This window comes from Pagrus major, chromosome 18 (genome assembly GCF_040436345.1).
Source record: "Pagrus major chromosome 18, Pma_NU_1.0".
Lineage (NCBI taxonomy): Eukaryota > Metazoa > Chordata > Actinopteri > Spariformes > Sparidae > Pagrus > Pagrus major.
In genome coordinates, this window is record NC_133232.1 from 26,980,466 (window position 1) to 26,991,802 (window position 11,337).

The 11,337-nt window shown below is 42.5% G+C and overlaps 2 protein-coding genes across 4 annotated transcripts; one reads left to right on the forward strand and one right to left on the reverse strand.

Annotated features, from left to right (window-relative positions):
- Positions 1-271: 271 nt before the first annotated feature.
- LOC141013863 (paired box protein Pax-5-like) lies at positions 272-3,534 on the reverse strand. 3 transcript variants are annotated; one of them, XR_012180457.1, is made up of 8 exons: positions 3,229-3,530; positions 2,920-3,157; positions 2,375-2,572; positions 2,245-2,285; positions 2,062-2,169; positions 749-886; positions 571-664; positions 272-468 (listed from the first exon to the last, which is right to left on the reverse strand). XR_012180457.1 is itself a non-coding variant. In XM_073487750.1 (7 exons), exons 1-7 carry the CDS (start codon positions 3,269-3,271, stop codon positions 642-644), a joined length of 780 nt encoding a protein of 259 aa, XP_073343851.1. In that variant the 5' UTR covers positions 3,272-3,534; the 3' UTR covers positions 512-641. The 3 variants fall into 3 exon arrangements, 2 of the variants coding, with proteins under 2 accessions (XP_073343851.1, XP_073343850.1); XM_073487750.1 differs by lacking the exon at positions 272-468 and having other exon boundaries at positions 512-664; positions 2,071-2,169; positions 3,229-3,534; XM_073487749.1 differs by lacking the exon at positions 272-468 and having other exon boundaries at positions 512-664.
- Positions 3,535-4,337: 803 nt separating this feature from the next.
- LOC141013862 (zinc finger CCHC domain-containing protein 7-like) lies at positions 4,338-11,121 on the forward strand. The gene is made up of 8 exons (XM_073487748.1): positions 4,338-5,259; positions 6,915-6,967; positions 7,344-7,454; positions 8,064-8,234; positions 8,497-8,532; positions 8,734-8,838; positions 9,141-9,258; positions 10,003-11,121. The coding sequence occupies exons 1-8, from the start codon at positions 4,869-4,871 to the stop codon at positions 10,494-10,496; spliced, it is 1,479 nt and encodes a 492-aa protein (XP_073343849.1). The 5' UTR covers positions 4,338-4,868; the 3' UTR covers positions 10,497-11,121.
- Positions 11,122-11,337: the final 216 nt, after the last annotated feature.

The following is an 11,337-nucleotide window of genomic DNA, read 5'->3' on the forward strand; positions in this document are numbered from 1 at the left end:
AAGTAAAGGATCTGAATACTTCTTCTACCACGCGACATGTGCACACATATATAACAAAACATTCCAGGTTCCCATACAATGAAAATGTACAACATACTGGCACATGTGAGATGTGTGCTTCTTCAATAAATATATACGCAGTAAACATTTGCCTCCATGTATCTGTTCCCTACATGCCTCCTATAGACTGATGCCAAATTGCTGGCCACAGATTTCTTTCTCAGCGGTGTTCTCTGACCCCGCCGCTCCCTCTGGCTATCTCCCATCGCCTCCTTTAATCCCTCATGCTGGAGGGGAGGCCAGGGAGACACAACACTAAGGAGAGAAAACAGTCACTGTTCTCCATCACGGGGCCCCTAATGATGCTCCCTCTCCGCCTCTGACTGAGGAGAAAATGGCCACAGGGGTGACATGGACGGGGGATAATGCGTTGTTCTGATGAAGCTCTGAAACATCAGCGCGTGTGCCCTTTGAATCCAAATTATGTAAATAAAACACGAAAAGGTTTCAGTTTTACTTTCAAGATGTTTGTATTTGTGATATTGATACCAGTCATGTTGTAATAATTACAATTTCAGTGAATCCAGTTGTGAAATCTTCCTGTTTTTCACTAAGAGGTTGATGCTCTTTTGCAGCCCAGTTCAGCTGTAATGACACGGAGGCCCTAAACAAGACAACAGATAAGAGAAAACCCTTTGAGAAACACATTAAAGCGGTCATAAGTGATAATATTTTGGTGCCGACTGACCTAAGAGGTCTGGATTATGATTAGCTGGCAGGCCGGGGTAAAAGGTGAGGCTGGAGACGGAGGTGAGGCACGGGTCAGACCATCTCCAGGCGTCATTACAGGAGCACGGCTGGTCGTGGTAGCAAGAGACGTCCCCTCCTGGAAAAAAAAAAACATTTCCTGTCGCAGGTTCATGTTTATTTCTCCTCCTACCTCCATCCTCCTACTGCAACCGTCACTTGTTCTAATTAGTAGAATGACAAAATCCATGCATGTGTGTCTACACAGATATTTGTCTGTGTAATCTCCCATTCTAATGGCTGCCGTGATGGAGGGGTGGAGGTGTAAGCAGGCCTGTAATGAGAGGCTGAGGTGAGGGGGAGGCAGGGAGGAACAGAGAGCCTGCTGGCTGAGAGGACAGAAGCCTGGGGCGGCGAGGTGGATCTCCTGCAGCGGAGGTTGTTTCATGCAGAGTAATATTAACACAGGACCACCGGCTTTACTCATCAGTCTGCTGCGTGGTCTGTTACTGTAGCACACTGTAATCTGTGTGTCTGCTCTGCACAGACATCCATCTGCACAACATGATTAATAAGAACTTCATTTTCATTTTATTCATGATTTTAATCTACTGTGGAGTCTTACATTTTGTTTTAAAAGAAATGGAGACAGATCAGCGTTTTGCTCCTCTATAGGACTTTACTGACTGTTAATGTCTTTGCATTCAAAGTCCTACTGAGGTTTTAGGATGAAGCTTTAAATGTAAAGCTTTTTTATCCTCAATTCAATAAAGGGATTCATCAAGGATGTCTTTTATTAAATCAGCTGTCTTAAATGAACATAACTCAGTTTTGTCAGCATAAATACATTCACTTTTACAAACATACATAAGCACATGCATGCACATGTACATGTTTTTGAAAGACTAGACGCCAATAATTATGGACTAAAGCTGAATATTTTGTCAAATAAAAAGATGCTGTCGGATGTTTTTTTCAAGAAACTTCAACTTTACAACAATCTCGAGTTATTGGAAATGTTTAGATTGCAAGCTTGAGAAACAATCATACGCCTCCACCGTTACAATCTAATTTGGATAAAAGGTAAATACTCATAATAGTGCTGCCTAATCTTTACCTGCACCTTTAAACTTTTAAACTATTTGGCAGAGCGCTACTTTTGCCTCAGCGTAATTTTCTTGATATAAGTCGGGCGCTTCAGAAACTCCCGGAAAAAACAATGAAACAGAAAAATGTGGATGTAGAGTCACTGACGTCATACCATAGGTTTTTAAATAATAACATTAATAACATAATAACAACACATTTCGTTACCTTCCTTACGTTTGCTGCTGCATCTCCTGATTCCCAGGATCCCACTGATGGAATAGGAGGACTCAGAGGAATAGGCTGTTCCCGTGGCAACAGATGATGCTGATGACGCTGCAGGGGTCAAAGGTCAGCGTCAGGAAACATTAGAGAAAGACAGATAGATCTAGATAGAGTAGAATAACTTACCAACTTCACAGGAGTCAGACTGCACTTTGTTTCTGATGATCCTGCAGAGACACAGAGGGAACTCACTCAGCGCTCACGTTCAGGACTTGTGTTGTCAAGCACATACAGATTAACTTGAGGTCATCAGTACCTGTTGATGGAGCTGATGCTGGGCACGCTGTCCTGGTCACACACTCGCTCCAGCAGCAGCCTGTCTCGGATCTCCCAGGCGAACATGGAGGGGTTGGCGTGTTTCAGATCCACGATCGTTTGCACAACTCTGGGAGTGGCCACTTTGGGCTTAGAGCCTCCGATCACTCCTGGCCTGATGCTTCCTGTCTCATTGTACCTGCATCCGCAATGTTGACATCTGTCAGTTTTTCCTGATTGTTATAGAAGTTGGAATAAAGTGAAGTAAAGCCATTGAAAGACCAAGAAAACCACATGGTCTTGAAATAAATTATTTCTGAATAATGCATGCTGGGATCTGGGAACGGTGCATTAAATGAAATTATGAATAGTTAGGCAACATGGAAATAAATATGACGCATTTATACATTTAAATTAATGTCTATATACATTTCCAAATGACTTTTGAGAGGCAGATAGTTTTCATGTGTGAACATCTCAACACTCTGGATACAGATTATTGTAATTACAGGCGACACGTCGTTAAAATGCGCACAGGTCTCTTACCTGGCCAGTATTTTGCTGACACAGCCGTGGCTCACGCGCAGCCGGCGGGAGATCTCGCAGGGACGCACGCCCCGCTGCGCGAGCTCCACGATGCGCTGTCTCACCGCGTGCGGTAACGGGCGTCCGTTAATGAAGACACCGCCGAGCTGGTTCACCCCGCCGTGCCCCGCGCCCCGGAGCGGAGCCAACAAGCAGCGATCAAAAGACATGTCTGCAGCCCAGCATCGAAGACGACGTGCTGGTAAAAGGAGAGGTTCAACTTCCTCCGCGTGGCTCCTCACTACTTTACTTCAAGAAACATCTACTTACTGTGCGTGACGGTGAGCGGCACCTGTCCAAAGCGCACCTCCATCACAGACCGGCTGTCAAAAGTAACTTAACTTCTACACGGGGGTCAAACATCTCCCGCTCATTCGTAGAAAGAAAGTTTTTTTCAGAGACTACGGTTCAGTTTCGTCCTGTGCGCGCAGTGCGGAGTGACAGCAGTCTGCGTTCAGCACCTGAGCGGCGGACAGCGGCACGCGCCTCGGATTGGACGCACGAGCACGTGTGCACGCGCTCCATTATCTCTTTGCTTTTTTTTTGTGGTAAAGGCGTTACGAGTCATTTCACGTGACCAGAGCAGGAGTTCAGAAAGACAAAAGTCACTGGTTCCCACAAGGCAACCCCGGAAAACACAGGTGTAGAAAATAATATATACATTCATTTGATTTTTCATCCCGCTGTGTGGAAGCCCATTTAAAAAAATGTTTAAAAGAAATGCCAATGGTAAATCGCGATTATGAGATAAAGTCATTCATATGAAATACAAAGTGTAATTATGGAATAAAAAAATCAGAATTATGAGATAAAAAGTTGAAATTATGAGGTGAAAAGTAAACAAGTGGGTCAAAAGTCATAAAAAATGAGATAAAAAAGTTGAAATTATGTGATAAAAAGTCATAAATATGAAATAAAAACTATAATAATGAGACATAAAGTTGAAATTTTGCATAATATGTACTTACTGATCCACCATCACCACGCTGAGGCGCGCCACAGAGACAGGTGTGTGAGGTGCAGGTTGATTGGCAGTGGACCAAACCACTGTGGCATATGGACGGAGGGGGGGGGGGGGGGGGGAACCAATCTTTTCGCATATTTAAATAGCACAAGTGTTTTCATTGTATGTTATCATATTTGTAGAGGTTATTGAAGGGGGGTCCCAGTGGTACCTACCTGAAAAATCACAATGATAACTTCTCATTAAAATCACCAATCTTAAATAAAATGTTTAGACCCTGCCACCTTTCCCAGCTTCAAACAGTGTTCTGGGGACAGCTTGTTTGTTCACTAATGGAAAAGATAAATATTTCTGAGTTTGTTTAATTACCTCGTTAATATTTTAAACATTAAAAACCTGAGTCTCAAACCTGAAGTCAAACTCCGCGTTTGTTTAAACGCTGGCATCAGTTTTGGTTGACCCACAGTTTATCTCCCGGAAACGCCGGTCCAGCGCTTCAAACATGTAAACAAGAGAAGAAGTAACGACCCTGTTAGTTGTATGGAGGGAAAATTTAATAGTTAGTATTTCGTGAAGTTAAAACCAACATAAAGTGAACTTTAAAAGCGGTAAGCGCCCATCTAGTGCCTCTATAAACCTGATTTCAGCTGGCTGCTTCCGGTAGTTTAGCGACATTAAGTGCCTCGGCTACTGCAGAGCTAACAGTTAGCATTAGCATAGCGCTGATGTTAACCCACGTGTCATTGTGTTTTGAATGTTTACATGGCAACCTCATAATAACATATGATAGAAATAAGTACACCAGTCGGGCAGTTTAGTGTCTGCCTGCAGTCAGTAAGAAAGAGGTTGTGGCGAGTTAAATGAGCCATTAGCCACCGCTGCTCGATAGCAGCGCAGTGAGCCGTCGTCGGGTGGTGCTGTTCAGCTGCTCTTCTCAGGTCGTGCTATGGACTATAATGAAGATGCTGATGATGAGGAAGGCGGCAAAGACCGCCTCTTCTTTGTCGAGGGGTCCAGTGGTTCCGAGAGTGAAGGAGAGCTCGAGATAACTCGGCAGAAACATCCCAGCAGCTGTAAACAAGCTTCACGGCTCAGCAGGGAAAGCTCTCCTCCGCTCCTCCTGGCGTTCAGCTCCACCTCTGGACGGGTGCTGCAGGACAGCAGCCAGAGTCCTGCTTCCAGTTTGGAGGAGCAGGAGGAGCAGGAGGAGGAGGAGGACAGGGAGCAGCCCATCGAGGAGTGGATGATCCTGGGTAGAGAGGAGCAGGCGGGAGATTCAAGCATCCAGCTCAACCTGAGCTACTGGACCAGCTCTGAGGATGACTCTGGAGATGAAGGTCAGACTCTTCTTCTCAACATCGTGCTGCTTTCCATCATCCTCTTTCAGTAGTCCTACTGATGCAACACAAAGTTTTTATTTCAGTTCAGTTTGCATTGTGGGATTGTGAAGTGTTAACTGAAGGACACACAAGTCAATCTGTGCAGGCTTATTTGCTTGTTAGTATGTGACTGGACGTGCACTCATATAACAATATATGCAGTTAAAATCAGGTCATTTTAATCAAAAGAAGTGTTTCAATAATTGTGATTTTGGTTGAGATGGTGAGAGCGCAGCTGTATGTTGTGTCTGTCCTGTTTTTGGGAACGATATTCCACATTTTGCCAATTATCTGTATCTGTATTTTTTGTTTCTGGTTGCCAATAAAAGAAGGTCATTTAAAAATAGAGGGTACTTTGGCTCTGATGCAACATCTTTTCTCTGCCAGTGGTCGCCACACTAACCAAGTAAAAGGCAATCGGCAATGAATAATCGCAACTTGTGCGGTAACTAGTAGCTAAAATGATGAAATAAATGTAGTGGAGTGAAAGTATTAAGTAGCAAAAAATGGAAATACTGAAGCAAAGTACCTCACAATTACAAAATAAGTACAGCACTTGAGTAAATTGTAGTTGGTAACGTTCCATCACTGGTTATTCTGGACTTTGTGACTCAGATTTTTATTTTTCCAGTAAATGTATATCAGTTTCAGTGATCGGTTATCGGTCTCCTGGATTACTAATAATCGGCATCAGTAATGTCCCTGAAAAAACAGGGTATCGATGTCACCAGTTTGGAAACCATCTTTCAAGAGATTAAAATGCAGGAAAAAGATGCTTGGGATAATTAATAATTATTTGATTCCCTATGAACTCTACTGTTTCAGTGCACCAATGTCATTTTAATTAATACAGTTAATTTGAAACTGTGAAGTATCATGCCTCTGTTACCCGTCTCTGCCACAAGTCTTTGAGATACTTTTGAGGGATCATTGCAAATAATGTGTGTACATCGGCCGATTTATCAATATCGTAATTTCAGGCTGTGAAGTAGAGTTACCAGATATTTTGTGTGAATGTTACAACACAGGATATTGACAGAAAATAAAGATTTGTTCAGATAGAAATAGATTTTTGATTTCATTTCATGCATGAGCACCACACAGACAGAGTCCCAGAGGTGTCTGTGAATCTATGGGAGTACAATTTATTTTTAAACATATACAGTGAGTCAGAGACAGTTTGCTCAGCATGCACTCCATTTTTCTGAAATGCTCTGCTTCACATTAATGATGATACTCATATTCACACCAGGGAACTGCCCCGCACCACCACTCCATCTTATCTTTGCAGCCCGCAGCTCCACCAGAGCACGGAGGTTTTAAGTTTTTCTTTACATCTCACCTCAGTGATGGTTATTGTGGGAAGGTCAAGAGTTTTTCATCCTTTTTCTCAGCCCTGAGAGAGCTGCTGCTCTTATGAGACAGAATACTAGGAAAAGACTAAATGTGCTAGGCTTGGGAAAATCTCCTCATCCATCCTTAATTCTTAAGAGCTTCTTTTTTTACTGTGTGTTGCTTTTCAAGGAATAAACTGGATGATTTTAATTTTAATGATGGGATACATTTATGTCCACAAAACTAAATGTTCTCCTTGATCATTCTCTCCATGATAGATGAGAATTTGAAATCAGTTAAGGATACCTGGGCTGTAACAGAGAAGGACAAGGTAACTTTTTATATTTATACATTTTCAGGAATACTGCAGTAGAGCTTAATTTAATATGTGCTAAGTTGCAGTTAGTGTTTTTTCTTAACTCTTTTCACATTGTCATATTGTATGAAATAAAATACATTTAGAAATTACATGCCAATGACATTAAAGAGAAAACGTGTGCTCTTTGTTGTGCCAAGGATATTTATTGGAAAGTCATATTAACCATAAGCTCTAAGTAATGTGAACCTGTGGCAAAAGGACAGAAAATTGGTTTTGAAATCAGGGTCGGCTGTGGTCTAATATTCCTGTGTCCTCTAAGTATTATAAACTTGCAAGGCTGGCTTTTTGAATAATGACTTTCATGTCTTTGTCCTGTCATATTGTGTAGTACGGTGCTGATCAGTCTCTCTCCGCCCGCTATTTCGTGCCTGGTCGTTCTTTTATCTGTAACATCTGCAACAGGACAGGACACCTTGCAAGAAGCTGCTACTACCACAAGGTAAAGTAACTCTATCACTCTATGCTAATCTACCACTTTACTTTTTGATACACATGATATTCTTTCAGGTAAAAAGCAGATATAACCTTGTTGAGTAAACAGCAGCTTGATACAGCTGTGATTCATAACCCAGAATCTGGGTCAAATACCCGCCCAGCTGCTGAGATTTCTGGTTTCAGGGGGCATCTTGGTGTCCATTTAATCTAAAATGCTTGCTGAAATCTCTCGGTTGAGTCCGGCTTTTATCTCCTTCTCCTTCCTTATGTTTCCTGCTGTTTTATAAAATCAGAAAATGCACATCTTTTGGCCTTTGCTCTGTTTTGAAAACCATCCCTCATATTTTCAGCTGCTAAAACACTGAATATTTTTCTGTGCTGTTGCGAGAAATGATTTTGCCAGGTTGAAATAATAGACGACAGAACATTAATATTTTATATTGTGATATGTAATGCCCCTTTCTCTTTATGTTTCTGTTCATTTCTGCTCTAATTGACTAGCTAACCCTTCTTTCTGTCCTTTACAGGCTGCAATAAGTAAGTGTTTATGAGTTAAAGATTACACCCATCCTAACCATCTTGTTAAAAATCTTTCTTGTCTCTGTATCGGCAGAAATGTCCCATCTGTGTCCTTTGTGGAATCCAGGGCCACATCCAGAGGGACTGTCCGGGCCGCCCCTGCCCCAGCTGTGGCCTGCCTTCACATGGCTTCAGGCCCTGTGAAAGGCCCCCGCTGTGGAACCAACACTGCCAGCGCTGTGGTGTGGTAGGGCACCTCTCTGATGTGAGTTTGTCCGTTAGCCCCCAGCTCTGGCCCCTGTGAGTGTTTGTGTTGGAGAATGTGTCACCACTCCGAAGGAAACTTAAAAAGCATTTGTCAGTTGTGTGTTGACATATTCTGTAGCCTCAGGCATGTGTGGGGCCCGTTTATGAAGTGTTGTTTGATCTCTGCAAACGGTTCCTCATCTTCAGTGCAGTTACATAACGCCTTTTTCTCTTTTGTTTAAAAGAGCATTTTTCTCCTTTGTTTTCTGGGTTTTCCTCAGGCCTGCCCTGATACATGGAGACAATACCACTTGACAGTGAGTTGAAGTTTTGACTTTTCTTTACTTTTCTATAGAGATGCATACCGCTTCTCAACATTAAAAGGTTGCTCTGGCTGCCTGTGTTAACATCACTGATTTGAGTTTTTAATGATTTTGCTCAAAACTAGAGAATAGATATGATCCAAACAGAGGAAGAAGACTAATATCCTTTTTCCAAACCTAAACATTTTTTTACAGGTCCGGTTAGACGTTCCACTCAGGCCACATAGAGTCCACACCCCAAAACATAAGAAGTGCACTGCCCATTGTTACAACTGCGCTGAGACGGGACATTATGGATATGTAAGTGACCACTGGAAGGAATCCTTCTCTAACTTTTGCCATTTCTCCTTTCCCTCTCGGCTTGACCTTTGTCTGCCTTACTCTGTTATCAATCTCTCTCTCTGTCTTTTTCTTTGCTCTGTCTCATGTCTCTCTCTGCCTTTCTCTTCCCCTCTGTATACTGTACCTCTCCCTGCCTTTTAATCCCCTCACTTTCAGCTGCATCTACTCTCTCTTTTCTCTTCCTCAGTCAGTTTGTAGCAGCCCTGTTCTCCACCATCCTGCAGCCTTCCTTTTCTTTTATTCTCTGCCTTTCTCATCAGGAGTGCAGTAAGAGGAGGATGATCAGTGGGACTTCTCCTTCAGTGCCCTACGTTTGCTACTATGACACCATAGAGGACATCCTCCAACGTCGTACCAGGACGGGGAAAAGAGCCAAAGGTAATAAAACATAGATTATAGTATTTACTGTTTTATTGTTTTATGTACACATTTGATATGTGCTCATTTGCATTACCCATTTTAAAAGAGGTGGTTGGAGGAAAATACATCTAGTCTATTAGATTGTACCATACAGCATTTGGTGCTCTCTCCAGTTACCTATTAATGAGGTAACTGAGCCTTTAGCCAGGAGCAGATGTCCGCAGATGGTACACAACTTTCATGCAGTGTTTCAACCCTCCAGTAGGTGGGTCAGCCCTGATGGCCAAAATCACTGCCCATCTGCCTTTGACATCCAGCCTCTCTCCTTTCACCAGCCTCCCCATCCTACTGTAATGGCTGTTTTCCCCTTTCTGGACTGTGTCTTAGCTAATAAACTAATGACTAAGTGTAAATATATTCAGCTCTGTTGTATCTGGCTCTTTAGCTGCTAAATGGTAGATTGAAAAAAACAGCTCGCTGCTGTGGCTAAAAACAAAGTCGATGAGAGTAGTAGGAATGAATCAGAACAGTTAATTTGCAGGTCATAAAACAAACACAATAAATTGAAAGAGGCTAAAACGCTTTGTTGAGCAAAGAAGAACTGCAGAGTCAGTTGATAGTTTTCTGCCTTTCACAGTGCATTAGACCTATTGTTGAAGTAAAAATATGTATTTGTGCAGCTGTGAATAAGCTTTTTACTTCTTTCAACTATACAGGCTGATTATCAAGCACAGTTTTTTTTTATTAATGCTGTGTTTTCAGAGCTTGTGAGTGCTGGATCCCTGCCTCTCGCAGACCAGCAGCACTCTGAACCAACGGGGGAGAGTGGTGAGGAGAACCAGCCAGTTCAGGGGAGCAGCAGGGCAAAGCAGGAGACGTGTAGCCGGGCTGGCAGGAGGAAGACGTGGCCAGAGAGGCGCAGAGAGAGACGGGAGGTGAAGAGGCTGAGGAGAGAGGCTCAAGCCAGACGTGAAGGAGGACTACTGGGGAGACCTCGGGGGAGCTTTGATGATGATGTTTTCCCTGCGGACCCCTTAAGGTCCTCACCCGACAGTCCAAAGCAGTCCACACCCCCTCCACAGAAGAAGATGAGGGATGAGGAAGGTGGCAGAAGGAGCAAGAAGAGCAAAGAGGCAGAGAGGTGGAAGAAAAGAGGAGGGGTAAAACGTGGGGAATTATATCCCCATGGTGACCTGGACATCGGTAGTGAAAACCTTCTTTCTCCAAAACAAAGAGTACGCCACCGAAGAAGATAAAGTGTGAATGTTTTTTTTATTTTTAAGGTGTAACAAAAAATGATTTTGTATCTGTCTTTGATTATTTCATTTATTTATTGTAAATAAAAACTGTAGAATAGCATATACAGTTGAAGGATTCTCATCTTCAGTGTAGCTGGATTTAATGTACACTACTCAAAACTACTTCGGGATATTGGGATATTTTAGGGTTTCGCTTGATTGTTTATTCTGTGACATATCTGAATTTTTATTTTGTGTTTCGTGAATATTTATGGTCCCCAAAAATAATGTAACCCTTTTTCATTTGACTTTTATTGCACGTCCATGCACATGCATAAATGCACCCATATCCCAATATCCCTTAACTAATTTTGAGCAGTGTGCTTTTGTACTTTAACGTTGTTCTGCATAAACAAGTCCAGGTTTTCAACATCCAGTATTTTTGGACTATGTTATTACACGATATGCCTGCTTATTGCCTCATAACTTGTTTTGTAGGGGGATGGTTTGTAGTTTTACAGTAACAGCATTGTCTGTCATTGCAATACTTGAAATCAGGTCGCAGGCAGGCACAGGACTTTGGTCTTTGTAGAGAATATTAAGCTTGTAAAGACGACAATAAACACGATTTTCCATAAGATAACCTCGTGTATGTGGTGATTTGAGTGACATCTGATACGTGAAAACATATAAGAATGTGGGTTAAGGTTTATAATGTATGTTGCAGAGGGCTTTAAGCATCAGCATATGTTGAGCTCGGCTACCTGGAGAGCTGTATGCAGCTGGTGGCGTTCAAAGCGTCGTCTTATAGTAGTTCTGGTATGAAGCTGCTGAATTATTAATGAGCTGAGCGACTGCC

What these genes read in the sequence shown, in the direction of transcription:
- LOC141013863 (XM_073487749.1), bottom strand. Translation starts at nt 3,271, where the DNA reads ATGGAGGTGCGCTTTGGACAGGTGCCGCTCACCGTCACGCACA. An exon ending in GCCGCTCACCGTCACGCACA is followed by an intron (nt 3,158 to 3,228) that starts GTAAGTAGATGT and finishes TCCTTTTACCAG; the next exon opens with CACGTCGTCTTCGATGCTGG. An exon ending in GTCTGACTCCTGTGAAGTTG is followed by an intron (nt 2,170 to 2,244) that starts GTAAGTTATTCT and finishes TGACCCCTGCAG; the next exon opens with CGTCATCAGCATCATCTGTT.
- LOC141013862 (XM_073487748.1), top strand. Translation starts at nt 4,869, where the DNA reads ATGGACTATAATGAAGATGCTGATGATGAGGAAGGCGGCAAAGACCGC. An exon ending in GGATGACTCTGGAGATGAAG is followed by an intron (nt 5,260 to 6,914) that starts GTCAGACTCTTC and finishes TCTCCATGATAG; the next exon opens with ATGAGAATTTGAAATCAGTT. An exon ending in TGGTAGGGCACCTCTCTGAT is followed by an intron (nt 8,235 to 8,496) that starts GTGAGTTTGTCC and finishes GGTTTTCCTCAG; the next exon opens with GCCTGCCCTGATACATGGAG.